This window comes from Lathamus discolor, chromosome 7, assembly GCF_037157495.1.
Source record: "Lathamus discolor isolate bLatDis1 chromosome 7, bLatDis1.hap1, whole genome shotgun sequence".
NCBI lineage: Eukaryota > Metazoa > Chordata > Aves > Psittaciformes > Psittacidae > Lathamus > Lathamus discolor.
In genome coordinates this window covers 19,395,638-19,413,284 of record NC_088890.1, presented here as the reverse complement: position 1 = coordinate 19,413,284, position 17,647 = coordinate 19,395,638, and the positions used below count along the sequence as shown (strand labels likewise).

At 42.1% G+C, this 17,647-nt stretch overlaps 1 protein-coding gene across 5 annotated transcripts; it reads right to left on the bottom strand.

Moving 5' to 3' along the window:
- Positions 1 to 1,853: 1,853 nt before the first annotated feature.
- On the bottom strand, positions 1,854 to 17,647 carry NOL8 (nucleolar protein 8). 5 transcript variants are annotated; one of them, XM_065687855.1, is made up of 17 exons: positions 17,563 to 17,647; positions 17,054 to 17,235; positions 16,741 to 16,803; positions 15,709 to 15,787; positions 15,252 to 15,399; positions 14,435 to 14,503; positions 12,187 to 14,115; positions 11,781 to 11,897; positions 10,370 to 10,489; positions 10,016 to 10,100; positions 7,459 to 7,600; positions 5,745 to 5,828; positions 5,030 to 5,307; positions 4,045 to 4,171; positions 3,526 to 3,596; positions 2,752 to 2,834; positions 1,854 to 2,448 (listed from the first exon to the last, which is right to left on the bottom strand). In XM_065687855.1, the coding sequence occupies exons 2-17, from the start codon at positions 17,184 to 17,186 to the stop codon at positions 2,395 to 2,397; spliced, it is 3,582 nt and encodes a 1,193-aa protein (XP_065543927.1). In that variant the 5' UTR covers positions 17,187 to 17,235; positions 17,563 to 17,647; the 3' UTR covers positions 1,854 to 2,394. The 5 variants fall into 5 exon arrangements, with proteins under 5 accessions (XP_065543927.1, XP_065543926.1, XP_065543928.1 ...); XM_065687854.1 differs by having other exon boundaries at positions 7,459 to 7,603; positions 17,563 to 17,646; XM_065687856.1 differs by having other exon boundaries at positions 7,459 to 7,603; positions 15,312 to 15,399; positions 17,563 to 17,646.

Sequence of the window (17,647 nt, the reverse complement as noted above, 5' to 3'; positions counted from 1 at the left end):
AAATACTGTGTTTGCCATCCATCCATCACCCGGTCCTCCCCAGGACCAGCCACCAGCTCACTGGCCTGGACACCACTCTGCCACCCACAGTGCCACAAAGCGTGTGTGCCTGGAGCTGCCACCAGGTAGGAGCTGGGGCAGCACTTCCCAATGGGAATTTCTTTAGCCAGTCATATCAACTTAGTAAATTGATTTGATACAGCAGTCTTGATTTTCAAAACATTCCAAGGTCCTGAGTAACCTCACTGATAAGGCTCCAGGAAAGCACTAATTGTTAGCAAAGCAAATTAGCCATTTACTGACAGCATCAATGCTGATCCATGTGTAAAGTGCAATTTGACTAGAAAGAGGATTTTCTAGCAATGTGCCACTGCGTAACATTCTCTCCTGTGCAGAAGTAGTAAGGAGTACACTGCAAAACATTTATTCAAACTAGAAGGACCTGTTAGCCTTAGAAAGGATCAGCACGACAAGAGTTCAATTAAAGGTCCTCACAAAACAGCCTGCTAGCAACTTTCTTTCCACAAAGATGTCTTGTGGAGGAGAAAGACACAAAACAACAAAACAGAGAAGCCACCACCACAAGAGCATAGAGCAAAGGACATTTACCTTCAGAAGCTTACTGCACCTGGGCTAGCACCCGGGCAGCTGAAGGAGGAGCTATTTCATCAATTTCTGGGGGTCTTCAGAATCAGTGCCGCAGCAGAAGCCTCAGTCCAGTGACAGGAAGAGTCCTCAGGGAAAAGCAGACCAGACTGTGGGCTCAAGGTGAGTACTCAAGCAGCACAATCACGTCCTCAACAAGCACCACCAAGTCCTGAGACCACTTTCCAAGAAAAAACACCAGACCGTGTCTTGGGCACAACCAGAGTAGGAGAAAAGGAAGCCGACATCCCCATATTGGAGAATCCAGGTCCTATCCAGGCATTTCAGGACCAAGACGGGAACCTTAAGCCCCCAGAAGCCCTCCTCCAATGCCAGCCGGCTGACGCTGCTGAGAGCGACCAGAGGCTTCCCAGGCTGCTTCCTTCAGCTCCTGCCTTTACAGCGTCCTCAGCCACCCTCCTCTACCAGCCACCTTCCAGGCCAGACTCTGGTGCTCAGGGTTCCCTTCTCCCCAGGCTTCCTGACATTTCGCTCGGCCTTCCGACGCCAGGGCATTCGAGAGCTCCGTCACCTACAGAGCTGAGCGGTGCCAGGGAACAAAGACCTCGGTTCACAGCGACGCTGTGCACGGCCACGGCCCTTTGGCCAGCTCCACTCGAGCACTGCTGCTCGGAGTGCCTCGCAGCTCACCGCGCAAGCCCCCTGAAGAGCACGACCTGCTCCGACCATGCCCACACCTCGCGTCTTCCCAATCACAGCGGTCAAGAAGAGGGGGACAAAGTGCTGGCGCCGAGTTCTCTTTTGCACCCTCGGTACCTTCTTCCCTTCCTCACTGCCTCGATACCTCCTTCCCTTCCTCAAAAGCCTCTCAGGTTCCCTCCCAGCTTCCCCTGCCTTCCTCAGGGAGGACGCTGCTCCCTGCTCCACTGAATCTGTTTTCAAGCTGCATTAGGACCTATCAGGAAGGCACTTGGGGTGCACAGCACCTGTAAGACCGCCTGCAGTTTGCCTGAAGAGCAAACGGCTGCTTGAACCTGCACAATCACCCTGCAGGATTTCCTTCATGCCTTGTCCCCCATTATTCTTTGATTCAGCCTTCCAGCCCTCCACCAACTTGCAACTGGGCTGGAGCCAGGCAAATCCTGAGGGAACCTCTCTGCTCAGCACGTAAGTTCATTGGGCGTAGGAATGAGACCTTGTATGTACTAATATCCTTCATTCAACAGCAAGCATACCAGACCAGCAAGATCTGTCCTTGATATTTATTGATGCTCACACTGAATTATGAAGTTAAGAAATCAACTCTGAAGAAATACACATGTACCCATTTCAGACATCTTCCCTGTTAATATACATGTTTTCATGAAGTTTTGGCAAATTTTTACTCTGGAAATAATGCATTCCAAATATCTGTAAAGCAATCTGAAACAGATCTCTGTTATGCTGGGCAGACTACAGGATAGATGATCTTACAGGCACAGAACTACTTCCCTTTGGACAACACTGCTTGGCACTGGGGGCTGAGAACACAGCAAAATAACCTAAGGTTGTCTTCGTTGCATGTTCCCATTATAACAAGAACAAAACAAAAAACAAACAAAACAAACCAAAATATCAAAACAAACAAACAAAAAAAGTTCACCACAAACATGGAAAACGAAGACTTTTCCAATATTATTTCCTATTAGATCTTTCAAAAACACAGTTTCTGAAACTAAATTTCTTCTGCAACTTCTCCAAAGAAGAAAGTCAAAACTGGTCTTATCTGACCAGTAAGATAAAAAATATTTACTGTTTTGCTTTCACTTTCCTTCTTGCATCCTTGTGCTTCTTCCGGCATTCCTGAAAAGATTCAAATTTGAGCAGGATATTACGAGAAGTTTGGAAGTTTATGTGTCCTGGCTTTATACTTTTTTACATGAAATAACTGGTCCTATACAATACAGAGATTCAGTAATTTACCTGACTGGACATCACAACATGATGTCATAAATACTTTTCAGTTCTCCAGTAATTACAAAGCTTCAAGCCTATCTAAAGATTGTAAATTATTTTTCAGTGCAAATTAAGGAAATAAACAGCTGTGTTCCCCCATCATGCGGAGCTTTCAGCCAGTTACCGAGTAACAGATGTTAAAACACTCACCTCAAGCAATAATCTACGTCTGTCTTCCCAACCATCTCTTTCTTCACTGAGGTCTACTGATTTACAAAATAACTTCGGGCCCTCTGCACAAAAAGAATAAATCAACGTGGTTCCACCCTTCTGAATGTGCTCCCCTTTGTAACTCTCATGAGCGACACAGCAACAAAGTCAGAAGGCCCGTTCTTCGTATTCCCCTCGCGCCCCCCCCACCACAGGGGCCTCCAACAGAAATGCTACCGCCTTGCGTCCTAAGAAAAACAAACGGCAGCAGCAGCTTTCCTTGATATGCTCAAATATAGATGGCAGCGAAACAGCGTTTGTTTCATTAGAAGCTCAGCACCACTACCCCGCATCTGCCAAGAAATTGGCTAGAATATCCAGAGCAATTGCTTTGGTGGCCTGCGGGTGGTTGTTGGGGTTTTTGCGGTGTGGGGCTTTTGGTTGGTTGGTTTGTTGTCTTCCTTGCTTCGGGGCTTGTTTGCTTTTCTTTTTCGGGGTTTTTTTTTTTTTGGTTTTTGGTTGGTTGGTTGGGGGTTTCTTTGGCTTCTTTTTTTTTTTTTGTTTTACTTAGAAGTTAATGACATTAACAAGAAAAAACCCCCACAATATTTTGGATCAAAAACCGTGTGGGCGTATGTGACTGATACGAATAGTCAATAGTTTTAACAAGAACATCAGAAACACTGAAAACAATTAAGTATCAGATATATGCCTGAAAGGATCCATAATACCTAGATAGCTTTTCTAAAAGAGGGTGACAAAGTCGCGTTATACCTCTTAGGCGTTCATCATCTTTGGAGAAGAAGAAAGATCTAGCACGTTCTGTCTGTGGTAAAGAGAAAAAACTAGAAAAAACACAAAGGAAATTCAGCATCGTTAAGAGTTAGTGTCAAATCCCATTAGCCCAGGTCCAAGCTGTAAGGCTGTAAGGCACCGGAGAAATAGGATCTCGGGCAGGACACTACACCACAGTAACCCAATGCAACCTCCTATGAAAAAACGCTTCTGAAGAAAACGTCACATGCGATTTGACTTTGGGCCAAACCCACTACCCAGCTGAGTTCTCATCGCTGAGCTAGAAAGTCAGCTTTTCTACTCAACAGTCACATGTGGTGTTGGCATTTTTGACTACTACATTCTGTGCAGCAAGGAATGGTTTCCACAGACAACTGCACTTGTCCAGAGATGTGGAATGAAGGTGTCAGTCTCCCCGTGAGCCAGGTGCTGTTATTAATATTCTCATGATATCAACCCCCCACAACCAAGGAGACAACAACTACAAATAAAACTTGCATTTCTTTGTCCCTTTTGCTTTCTGATGCCTCAGGCTCATCATCACCCTCAGAACTGCTGTCTTGGAAACGTGGATCTTCTTGCCATTTGACTTTCACAGGTTTTATTGTTTCAAGTACGTAGGGCTCTGCAATAATAGCACAATTTGAAAACAAAATAATTATCAGATTATTCCCATACTTGCCAATACTAACACCTACTTCAGAGTGAAATAATTACATTGGAAATGACAGCTTTAAGAAAAACAGTAACCTCCCCTCCCAGGTTTTCTATGTCCTCGAGGCAGGTATGAATTGAGTTTGCTTTGACCTATGTCACAGATTTCACCTTCAAAATTTGTAACTCGTGTCATCACACCATAGGCAAAGAGTGCAGTAGCCATTCTGAGGCTTGTTATTAGGGTCCAGGGCTTCATCAGTTCTTACCAACCTCACAACCATCAGCTGATTTGGAAGTAATGGTGCCTCTTCATATTTTTATCTTGCAGAAGTTATAATAAAAGCTGTCTTGCACTGTGATCTATCTTAAAAAGTTCCTTTGCAAAGGAATTCATAATGCCATAGTGTTTAAGCTGTATTATTGTCATGTGTGTATTCCTCCCTCTACTACACACAGGCAGTTGCCGAACTCTGACAGCATAGTTTATTTAAAATTTTCATGGTTTACATGACTTGTATGTCATCTTCTTTCCTATTTAAGAAATTTAGTGGATGACATAAAGTTTATCCACCACTGTTCAAAAAACAGTTAAATTACAGATCCTTCTCAAAACATTCCTCTCAAAATTCCTGGGATGCAAGCACGGATTAACTCTGAGTAAACCAGAATCTTGACAAGCATCAGAGAAGATTGTAGCAATAATTACTGACTTCTGCCTCTGAAAGTCACCTGGATCATGAATTTCTCTACATGATATAACTCTACGGTATCTGACATAAGCTACCCATCACAAGTTGCACTATTGTTATCCATGTTCTGCTGTTACCTCCTTTCATGCCTGACTCCTCCGTATCTCCAAAGAAGGAAAACTTGAAACCACCAGACTCCTCAGCTACGTTACTCCTGACATTAGGTCCCAAGTGGTCAGGTGGGGTAGAGTCCTCCACATCATCTTTGTCCCAGGGTGTGTCTTCATTTTTGTGTGATTTGCTCTCTGAAGAGCCAAACAACTCTTTTAAATCAACAGCAATGTCATAATATGTTTCTTGAGACACTTCGGGCAGTTTCTCACTCTCTTCCCTCTTCCTCTTCCTTTTAGCTTTACTGAAATGAGATTGTTAAAGGATGGTAACACTGTAAGTGTATTTTTAAAAGAAAGGTTCCCATAGAGGCAACCTTGTTATTAATGTCTTCTTACATTTATCCGAGCAAATGCAATGTTAAGAGACAGTATTTTTTCCTCACAGATTTGCAAATCTTAGAATTCCATGACTTGAAGCAAAGGGACAGCCTGAAGGCGAGAAAATTAGAGACAGAAAATGGTGTGCAGAAGTAGATGGACTAGAAAGAAAGGTTAAACAATTAACATTATATGCTGGTTTTAATGCTCACAATTCTTACTCTCTTTTAATTTTAGCAATTATAGAGAGAACTGAAGAAAAAACAGAGCAGTCTCCAGAGTTTCAATGTCAGTCTTCTGCTACAGCCATCTTTCCACACGAAGAAACATCACAACCCTAGTTACCAAGCTGTACTATTACCTCTCTTGTTCTGTAGCACTTCGTTTCTTTTCAAAAACTGCATGGTCCTCTCTTGTGGGATCATAGCGGAGGGCATTAATATCTCTATAAAAAGAGAAAGAAAAAAACATGAGGCATCCTAAATGCTCAAGTGAAAGCTACCCTAGACCTTTACAGTCAGATTCAAATTCACATTGACTTCTTGACCAAAATAGCTCCAAATCAATCTAAAGCCTAACTGGCATTTAGTAAGTACCTGGTAGTCAGTGGCGGGGTCAGGAAAAACTATAAACAGAAGTGGCTTTAATCAAATTGATGTATTTACTGTAAAACCTAGACCTCAAGTTGTGTGCGTTATGCAGTAAGTCTCTACCTGCACGCGTTCATCTTTTGAGGAGCTATAGCAGTACAGCTATCCATAGCAACAGATCACAATTTCTTCTAGTACTAAACAGTTCAAAATTCAAATGTCTGAGGAAGGAAAAAAAAACCCAAACAAAAAACAAGAACAACAACAAAAAAACAACCAACCCAAACTCCCAAAACCCCACACAACCAACCAAGAAAAACCAAACACACACCCATTATGCCCACCTTCCAACATCTAAACAGTTTGAGGACTTTCAGCTAAAGCAGTTCAAGGTTTAGACGAATCCCAGTACTAGTGTAGCAAAGCCAATGCTGCCTTATGGCAATACAAGAAGGCAATCACTTATTTCCCTTTCCTCTTCTCTCCCTAAATTAATGCTTATAGCATAAACTAACTACATTTAAATAGTTACACACTGTACCATTAACTGGGTACTAGAGAACACCATCATTCACAGAACTGTCCTAGAGATCACCTTTGGGGTTGCACAGATGATTCCCCCCTCTGCTTAGGCTTTAGAGAATGCATTAAAATTTGTACAGAAGTAATTAACAATTAAATATGACTGTACAGTGGTCACAATTGGTATTTAGCAGTCAGCAGTAACTGACACAACTCCAATAGTGACTGTTGTTAAAAACTGTGTGCTACTGCACTACCCTTAACACTACCAACTTCCACCAGTTCACTCCACAGACCAATTTCTGTTAAAGGTCATAGTTAAATCCCACCATACTTCCCACAGTACATTTCCAGACCTCTATCATCGTCCTCTAATGAAGACTACAGCATGCCCAACAGCAACATGTAACAAACTCCTAATCTAATGAAGAATTAAAGCAGAAACACAGGTATATGAAAATAATAATAATAATAAAAAAAAAAAAAAGATATAAATTCTCCCCTGAAAAAGAGGGCTGATGAAGGCCTAATCACTTTTAGGCCAGCTAAAACAATACCCTTAGATGCTAACTTTGGTAGCAGTTAATAACTTACTGACCTACAGCCCAACTCTCATGTTCTTCATGTAGCCACGTTAGGTTTGTCTCCACAGAGAACAGAAATGCGTCTTACCTAGGCAAGGACTTGAAATGTTGATTTTTCATAATCAACGCTCCAACCTAGATCTATTAGAAGAAACTCGAGCAGGCATCAGTAGTATTTTTGCATAAAATAATGATTATTATCAGTTGTATAATCTATTGAGACACTCGAGAAACTGCATTAAAGACTAACCTCAAATGCACACAACAGAGAAACAAACACTTTTCCTAATCAGCTTGGTAGAAAATTTAATTGTGAAACATGGGCAAAAACCTAAGCCTTCCTAAAATTCCTTCTTTATTGATAACAGACAATTCATACCTGAATTTCTTAGCACTTGTGGCCTTCTTCGTCAGCTTAGGGTGTTCCAGGTTGACATTCAAGAGACTTCCCAGGATTTCCAGATTTTTCTTTTTCTCTGCAGCAAGCTCTTCTTCCTCATCCGCCTTCAAGATGTTTGTCTCTGCTATAAGAAAAGTACATAATCTTTCCCCTGCTACCACTTGAGTAAGCCTGCGATATCCGATATACTGCATTACTATCATACTACAAGTGCTCACGTTCAAAACACATCACCTCCTTCATTTTAAAGCTACTTGGAGGCTTTCTCCCTTGCACTGCAGAAAACCAGACCCATTATTTAACTTTTTCTCTGCTTATATCACATAACTGTACAACTACTTGGCCCCTGATAGACACTGGACAGATGATCACATTGAAGCAACAGAGGGAGTAGCAGAAGTAGGCAAAAATTTAAGTTTCAGAAACAAATTCTTGGTCTTGAAAACTGTTAAGAATTGCAATTTTGGTAGGTGGTGGAAAAAAGAAATATTTTAACATGAGAATAAAGACCCTAGGCCCGCTGTAGGAAAGGATCTGGTTCGAGACCATCTTAAGAACCTGAACACACACAAGTCCATGGGACCTCACAAAATCCATCTGAGGGTCCTGAAGGAGCTGGGAAATGAAGTTTCTAAGCCACTGTCCGTCATGTTTGAAAAATCATGGCAGTCAGGTGAAGTTCCCGACACCTGGAAAAAGGGAAATATAACCCCCATTTTCAAGAAGGGGAAAATGGATGACCCGGGGAACTACAGACCAGTCAGTGTCACCTCTGTGCCTGGCAAAATCTTGGAGCACATTCTCCTGGATGGCATGCTAAGACACATGAAAGGTGCTTGGTGACAGCCAGCATGGCTTCACTATGGGGAAATCCTGCCTGACCAATTTGGTGGCCTTCTATGATGGGGCTACAGAACTGATGGACAAGGGTAGAGCAGTTGATGTCATCAACCTGGACTTCTGCAAAGTGTTCAACACTGTCCCACACGACATCCTTGTCTCTAAATTGGAGACATCAATTTGATGGATGGACCACTCGGTGGATAAAGAACCAGCTGAATGGCCCCACGCAAAGAGCTGTGGTCAACGGCTCAATGTCTGGCTGGAGACCGGTAACGAGTGGTGTCCCTCAGGGATCAGTGTTGGGACCGGTCTTGTTCAACATCATTGCTGGTGACATAGACAGTGGGATTGAGTGCACCCTCAGCAAGTTTGCTGATGACACCAAGCCGTGTGGTCTGGTTGATATGCTGGAGGGAAGGGATGCCATCCAGAGGGACCTTGACACGCTTGTGAGGTGGGCTGATGCCAACCTTATGAAGTTTAACCATGACAAGTGCAAGGTCCTACACCTGGGTTGGAGCAATCCCAGGTACAGCTACAGGTTGGGCAGAGAAGAGATTCAGAGCAGCCCTGTGGAGAAAGGCTTGGGGATGTTGATAGATGAGTAACTTAACATGAACCGGCTTCAGTGTGCACTTGCAGCCCAGAAAGCCAACCGTATGCTGGGCTGCATCAAAACGAGTGTGACCAGCAGGTCAAAGAAGGTGATCCTGCCCCTCTACTCTGCTTTTGTGAGACCTCACTTGGAGTATTGTGCGTAGTTCTGGTGTCCTCAACATAAAAAGGACATGGAACTGCTGGAACAAGTCCAGAGAAGGGCTATGAGGATGACCAGGGGACTGGAGCACCTCCTGCATGAAGACAGGCTGAGAAAGTTAGGGCTGTTGAGCTTGGAGAAGAGAAGGCTGCGTGACCTCATAGCAGCCCTCCAGTATCCGCAGGAGGCCTATAAGGATGCTGGGGAAAGACTTTTCATTAGGGACTATAGTGACAGGACGAGGGGTAATGGGTTCAAACTTAAACAGGAGAATTTTAGATTGGATATAAGGAAGAAGTTCTTTACTGTGAGGGTGGTGAGGCACTGGAATGGGTTGCCCAGGGACGTTGTGAATGTTCCATCCCTGGCAGTGCTCAAGGCCAGGTTGGACAGAGCCTTGGGTGAGATACCTTAGTGGGAGGCATCCCTGCCCATGGCAGGGGGGTTGGAACTAGATGATTTTAAGGTCCTTTCCAACCCTAACTATCCTATGATTCTATGTTTTCCCTTTTGGCTTTTCTGCCTTGTGCTGTTTAAAGAAAAAAACAAACAAACAAACAAAAAAATCTTTCTTTCTAAGGCTAATAAGTCAGCCGTGGACTGCAGGATGACTACAAAATTATGTGAGTGTAATGGTCAAAACATTTATCTTAACAAGTCACTACTTAACTCTAGGAAAAACATGGATAAATGCATTCTGGGATCATCCTGTATTGAGTACATCTCCCTCAGCTCTTACAAATAACTTCTGTAACACAAACATTTGGGAAAACACAGCCACCAATGTATACTATGCACAGCCACAAGAGCCAAGCTGTTTTTCTTAAGAAATCACCAAAGTAAAAGTAGTCTGTAAGTTGTTTCAAGCATCCAATATTAAGGCTCCATGATGTAGCTCTATTACTGTCATTAACCAGGAAATAGGAGCAGGCTTACCTTCTTCTTCACTGTCACTTTCAAGGAATCGAGCATCCATGCGGAATCTTTCATCCGTGCCAAGTCGTGACTGCAATTTCAAGAGCTAACCAAAACGAAAGACACTACTAAGCATTGGAGAAGAAAATCATCAACATTCAGTAACATCAAAGATGACAACATCAGAGAAACTCCTCCCACTCCCCAATGTATATCACTTCCTCCATGGCTGCTGTTTCCTCTAGTTCAGGGAATTCCACTGCAGTTTTGTCAAAATCACATTCAGCAAGCATGCAAACCCAGGTGTGATGTACTTCTGGAGCAGCGTAACAGAGACTTAGAAGAAGACTAAATTACAGTAATGGGTTCACTCACTTTTTCACCAGCTTTGCCTTCAAACTGGGGCTTAATTTTGAATCTCTCAGCGTCCACATCATCTTGCTCATCCTCACTGCTGTCAAACAGTCTGCCCAAGGTTTTAGGAGCAGATCCATCCTTTGATAAACAAAAAGAAACCAGAGAAAGGCAGCAGTTTATGTAAATTTAAGAAAATAAATCAGTATCAGCTTTGCTCATGTGCTTTCCAGTTTATCTGAAGAAGTGTATTTCTAGAACATGCAGCTCACTTACTGATCCATGTGCTTCAACTCCTAGATTGTACACACAACTCGTACAATTCTGTTTTACAGTTAAGACTATTAAACTTCAGCATAGACAAAATATTTATGTAAAGGGTAACTTGGGTTTTACAATATGAGATAACTGGGCATAAACCCCCAAATTTCTGATTATGTCAAGGGAGATATTTAAAGATATGCATGTCAAACTATACCTTTTCTAAACAAGCCTCACTTATGGCATAAACTCAAGGATATAGTTTAAGTCAGTTGATCAAAACCAATGATTGCAAAAGGTAAGTGCTCCATGGCTTTAAACAGTTTTCCATTAATCAGAAGGTCTTTTACAGAAATTATAGGGCATGGATTCTAAATACAGGGTAAGGATACACATGGGTGAAAGGAGTGATAAACACAAGGATAAATGAGAAAATGTTTTAATAACACAGTGAAAATGGTCAGAATCTCACAACTTTTATGAAGAAAAAAACCCAACAAAAGCAAACCCAATGGTCTGACTTTACCTGAGATGGGACTAAGAAAATATGGCACAAGAAGTTCTCTTCCAGTGAGTACATAATTGTGCTGAAAGCAAGGCAGTAAAATCCTGAGGAGTCTGCTAAATAAGGCCACAGGTGCAGTGTATGGAGGAAGTCCCACACAACTTACCTGGACCCCAACATCACTCTAAAGAGGCGACATTGCGTTAACACAGTTAATTAGTACAGATTCTTCATCCACAGGCTTGGAAAGACCAGAGTCCCTCTATAGTACTCAAGCCAAAACTTTTCCCCCTCCTTTGACTAAAAGCAGTAACATTTCAAAACTAATTAAGTTAATTAATGTAACTTAAGCACTCCTTGTCTTCTCATCCAAGTCAGAGTATCTTTCATACAAATCTCAAACTCCTTACGCATTCTCAAAGTCCTCCAGTTTTAGCAGATGCATGGTTAAATTCTTTGAAACTTACCCCATGTTACCAAAAAAAAAAAAAAAAAAAAAAAAAAAAATCCTTCCTACTAATCCAAACTTGAGCCATTTTTTTCTGTCATTTCACTATGAAAAACAGTCTTCAGAAAAAGAGGCATAATCATATGGAATACAAGGCACAGCCATACCCAAACGGAATTACTTTACAGAACACTGGACTTGCTCTCAATAACACTTACATCCTCATGCATATTTCCCAAACCGGCATCTTTCTTCAACGTCTCATCTACTTCAGCTTCACTTTCCACATCTGAATCAAATATCACGTGTTTATGCTTGCCTGCTGGCTGGCTATCCTGTGGAGGAGTGAAACTCTCAAGTCAAACTTAGCAAATACTTGCTATGGTCATACACAGTATCTAAAAGACGTTTCCATGACACGAAAGAAGAAATCTACTATTCGTCTTGCAACTCAAGACACATTCCAGGAATTAGCATTCATCACTTTATATACATTCACAAGAAAAGTGGCAATGTTAATCAAAAATTCCAAACAATGATTTTTAAAATAACTTAAACCACATCTATTAATTCCCTGTTTCTTTTACTGCATACTATTCAGAGAGAAGTTGCGAGTGTCATTACCAGATTGGAGAGAGCTCCTTGAATGAGTTTCTTCTGTAACTCTCTCTCTCTCTGTCTCTCCCCTAGAGCTGCTAGCCTCCTTTGGTTATCCTGCAACTGTTTCTTTGCTGGTCTACGTTCCTCTGAAGCACTAGCATGAAGACAAAGCTCTTTATTTTCCAGAAGGCTTCTCTTCCCATCCTCACATTTATCAGCTTCACATTCTGGATTTTGATTGCTTACATCCTGCTTCGATTGCTTTGAAAGTAGTCTGGGGCTTTTCAGTTGTCGTTTAGTGTGTTTCTGTGACAATGCAGCATTACTATCTATGTCACTGTTCTCGTCCTCACTCTGATCAGTATGAGCAGCAGCATCTCCATGCTCTGAATTTTGCTTGAATCGTGTAGAACTCGCATCTTTGTTCTTTCCTTGCAAGTGCGGCCTGGACACAGGCTGACCTCTCTCATCTGCAAGGGACGCAGCATCTGATAGTTCCTCATGCGGTTCACAATGCTCATTTTGTTGCTTTTTACTGCTGAGTTCAACTGAATACATTTGATGGTTCTTTTGCTGTCTTTGAGATGACTCCTCCCCACATGAAGAAACACAAGCTTCAATACCTAATCTTTCTACAAACCTCTTCTCTAAACCAATGCTGTCCCTGGGTAACTCTTTTTCACAAAGGGACCCCATTCCTCTGAAGGGCTGATATTTCAAATGCAAATTATTTTCTCCCTTGAAACTTGCTTCATCAGCATCCTCCTCCCCTGCCAAAATCGCAGCAACTACATCTTCAGGACAGATACATTTTTTCCTAACTGCAGGGCAAAATTTTGAAAGGTTTGTTTTATTTCCAACATTACCCTTAGGATATTCTTCAACACCGCACTGACTAGAGCTCCATGTACTGTCTAGTTCTTCTCCATGTGTTCCAGTAGCTAATGCTTGTAAGTCATCCAATGTAAGGTCTAAGCGGTAACAGTTTTGCATCATGCATTCATAATCCAAACTGCTTTCAGACTCCTCTTTCTCAGGATCTGAACAAGAGCTTTCACTATCACTTGTCTTTGTTGTACTGTTACCTGCTGTGCTCTGCAAGGCAGCAGTTTGGGATTTTTTCTTTTTGCCTTTTTTTCCCACATATTCTTTTAAATTATGAGTTTTTACTGAGGATTTGTTTACCAAATCACTTTTTTTCTCAGTTAAGATGTCTTCATTTTCCACCTTCATTGCTTTACAATCACCTAAAACTGTAGAGTTCTTGTTAAGTAGATGTGGAGTTCTACTTGTAGCAATAATTTCATCTGTATCTGCTGACTGATAACCATTATCACATTCCATAATCTTGTTCTCTCTAAAGCTTCCTCTGATAGCTTGCTTCATGGCATCTGGATTGCTTAAGGACAAGTAACTACTGTATTTTAATTCAGAATTGCTCCCAGCAATTTCCAAGCGGTCACTTTCAGCCTTGCCATTTTCAGCTTTCTGTACTTCTCTCTCTACCATTACTCTGATTTCCTCTTCAGAATCAATATAACTCTCAGAAACACTCGTATTATTTTGAAGTGTAACACCAGAAACATTGCTTTCATCTGTTAATATGCCTCTCCCAGTTACTTTACTATTAAGACTCCTCAATGGAGGCAATTTAGACTTCTCTTTGGGTTTCCATTTAGATTGTTGATCTAGCTGTGGTGAGCTTGTGGTTTTCGAATTTGACTGGCACCCAGAGGGGAGAACTACTGCTCCATTCAAAGCCTCACTGCCCAGCTGCCTCAGTTTTTTAGGTGGCTTCTTCATTGCAGGTGACTCTCCTTTCCGCTTTGTGTTTATGCTGCCACCTCTCTCTTCCAAGTGCCAAGATTGCTCAGAAACAGGAATGGCATTTGTCAAGTCTGACCCCAGCTTTCTCAGGTTATGGCAATATTTTGATGGGTCATATTTCATAATGTGAGTCTGAGTTAAGGAACTAACCCAACATGATGCTTTCAGCAAGCAAACTTCCAGTCTTTATGAACAGGCTGGATTCTGTGTGAAAGGACAACCCAGAGTCCTTTTTCATGTCAGATCCTTAAGCCTTTAAGCAGCCGACTTGCAGTCTAAACAATGTATTCAAATCACACAAGCCTACTGCAAGATTTACTTAGGGAATCCAGTGAATCAGCGTTGGCTACTACGTCACATTTCCAGACTGTGAAGCAAATGTTTCCCGGTATGACAAAAGAAAGAGGGGAATCGTGCCTATGTCCAACCAAGAGGAAAAGGATATTTTCTTTTTCTGTTGACTCCTGAGGTGCAGGATAGGCAAGACTCTTCCAAATTTGCCAACAACCCATTTCTGAAAGAGAAGAAAAATAACCAGTATAAAACAACAAGGAATGGAAGTAACCCTGTAATAAAGCAAGATGCATACTCTTGGATAACAGAAACACCCATAAAGAACCATCTGTGACTAGCTCTTTTTTTGTTTACTCTCTTCAGAGAGATTTGTACTGAGCAAGTTAGTCAGCTTCCTCCACAAAAGAAAAAAAAAAGAGAACAAACCCTAACCCCCCCCCCCGCCATCACCCTCCAAAACCACTCTGTGCTCAGCAAATAACTTTGAAAGCTTTGCAGAACTATAATCTTTGTTACCCAAATGTTCATGCTCAGTGCTTTCATTCCAAGTCTTACTTTTACAAGCATGTGTAGACCATGACCCTGAATGTGCAGAAGCACAGAGATCAGCTCCTGACAATCCAGATGTCAAAAATGTATATGCTGTATAAAAAGAAGACACACACTCTGCCTACATGCTTTTAAGGAGGACACAAAGATGTTTCCAACATAAAGGAGTAATTTAAACAACACAAAAGAGTCTGATCAAGACTAGTTTTAGGTGTTACAAAGAACACCAGGAACATTCCACACAAGAAATAAGTCTACACGTAAGGTATCTCCTTAGACTGCTGTTCACAAATTGGACGTTTCATAAAGGTTTCTTTACATAAAGGGTAGACATTTGACACAAATACAGATGTAAGAAGCCCGTGCCCAATTCTGGCTTTTGTTTTGCTTTAGTTCTCTTCACACCTGCCCCACCATACCTTATGATCCGGCACTTCTGTACCTGGTACTGCTTTCATAAAGAAGTCCACAACTCCCACCTTTTTCAGCGATTCTAACAGAGACGTTTGGCCATTTCTCTGTGGGTTTTCTTTCTGCAGCTTTGCTTCCTCCCTCTCCCTGGCCAGCCTGTACCAACAAGCACGTCATGCATGATAAAAAAGTCTGCCCATGTGCTAAATTACAGCTGGCAGCAACTCTGTTCCATGGAACAGTAACCATTCCTACCCAAAGAAATAGCACATCTGCTACCTTTAAGGGCATAATGATACAAAACATATTGCAGTATCTAATGAACATCAACAGTGCACCAATGTCAATAAAATCTAGAAAGATTAAGAGTGTAGCAGCTGAAAGCACAATCATAATACTATCAGATAATCAGAAAAGGGGTAACTTCAGCAGCAACATGTATGGTTTTTTTTAATTCATTTATACCTGTGCAAGAAGCTTTCTTTGGCCAACTGAATTTGCAGTGTCCCGCCTTTCCATTTTGTTTTATTTAAAACTGTCATGCCTGTAAAACAAGAAGATGGGAAATGAATATTTTCTACATTAAAAAAACCCCACACACAAAAAAACCCCACACCTCAGGCTTAACTATGCCTTCTTCTAGAAGTTTCTTCAGCATGGTATTATTACTCACTTGATTTAAGTTTGTACGTGAAAAGTCTAATACCCAAGTCTTAAACAAGAAAGTCCACATCCAAAATTCAGATTCTGACTTCAAGAGACTCATTCAAGTAATTCAGACACATGTAGCCTGATGTTTCTACATTACTGTCAGATAGGCTCTTCTTAACTTCACTTCTTGTGCACTTTGAAAAACACAGTTAAGGACAACAGAAAATCAGAGAGAAAAACGGTGTACTTGGAACTTTGGGATGCAAAGTGTCAAGGGCTTTTAAACAGCCGCTTTCCAACAACTTTCCCATTCCTAACGGTAGCATTTCCTACATAAAAAGGCATATTTCCAACTCCTCTCTTCGGGAACAGGCATCTTCACCTGCCATTTTGCAGCTACGTATTACACAGGTAGTTTTATAACCCTGCAACTAGTTTTGTAACCCCATGACATTGGGATTTCTAATACTGCTGTAACAGGAGCATGCTTTACATAAACTGTTCTCCTGGGCTTCCTCTCATATCAAGTCACAATGTTTTTACAGACCTGAGGCAAGTGTTTGAAGCACATTTCCTATAACTTTTCCTACGAGTGTTAGAACAAACTCATTAGGTCCCTCCTCTCAATCACAAGAAGCCTTTTTAATGTGCTTACACCTACTTAGAGCTCCTGTAAAGTAACTTAAATAAAATTGCAGCTTAAAGGGAATGAACATGACAATAGAAGGAAACAGGGACTACCTTAACCACATCCTGATATGACAACATTAGAGGCATTTTCAGTAGTGCAACCTGGCTCAAAACCATAAATTACTTAAAACAAAATGAATAAAATCACTTACTTACACTTTCTAAGATCTGCATCTGAAATATTGACAGTGATGTAAGCAAAAGCTTTCAGAGGGTTCCCTGAGCAAAGAGAAACACACAGTTAATTCCTACGTAATATCACAGATTCCTTTAAAACTAGAAATGGAGAACGTGTGTCATACACAAAACAAAACAAAACAAAAAAAAAACAACCAAAACCAAAACCAACCAAACAAAAAAACCTCCAAAAAAAACCCCAACCAAAACCATTTCACACACAAATTAAAAACCAATTCGCTTTAAAAAGAATGGTGCCAAGTACTTTTAAAAATAGACACAAAGCTGTTACCTTGATCATCTTGTCTGGTAATGATCTCCGCATCCAAAACATGCCCAAACTTGCCAAATCGTTCCTGCAGCTCAGCCTTCGACACCGCATGGCCAAGCCCTCCGACATACAAGCGTTTCGGCACTCGCTGCATCTCCACGTGGGGAAGGCCGGCTGCGCCAGCTGTCACGAACTCGGGTTTTCTGTAAGAAGACCGGCGCTGGTCACCAGCACTAACACGGGAGGGATTAAAGCGCTCACAGCACCCAGCCGCGGAACAACTCCCGCACCAGCAGCGCACCGCACAGAGCCTCGTGCTCCCGTCCAAGGCAACCAGCGCCGCCCTGTAACGGGAAACCGGCCTCTGCCGCCGCACCAGCACCAGCACCAGCACCAGCACCAGCACCAGCACCAGCACCAGCACCAGCACCAGCACCAGCACCAGCACCAGCACCAGCACCAGCACCAGCACCAGCACCAGCACCAGCACCCTCAGTAAGCGCCGACCCTCACGGAAAAGCACCACGCACCAGCACCTCCGGCAGCACAGAGTAGCGCGGCTCCCTTCAATTGATGTTCCCCCTCACAACCCTTCCTGTGGCACCGTGGAAAAAA

Excerpts from the sequence above, each read along its gene's own strand:
- NOL8 (XM_065687854.1), bottom strand. The coding sequence starts at position 17,186 with ATGCAGCGAGTGCCGAAACGCTTGTATGTCGGAGGGCTTGGCCATGCG. Across the intron at positions 16,804-17,053 it reads TACCAGACAAGATGATCAAG|GGAACCCTCTGAAAGCTTTT; the intron begins GTAACAGCTTTG and ends CTCTTTGCTCAG. Across the intron at positions 5,829-7,458 it reads ACAAGTGCTAAGAAATTCAG|AGATATTAATGCCCTCCGCT; the intron begins GTATGAATTGTC and ends CTCTTTTTATAG.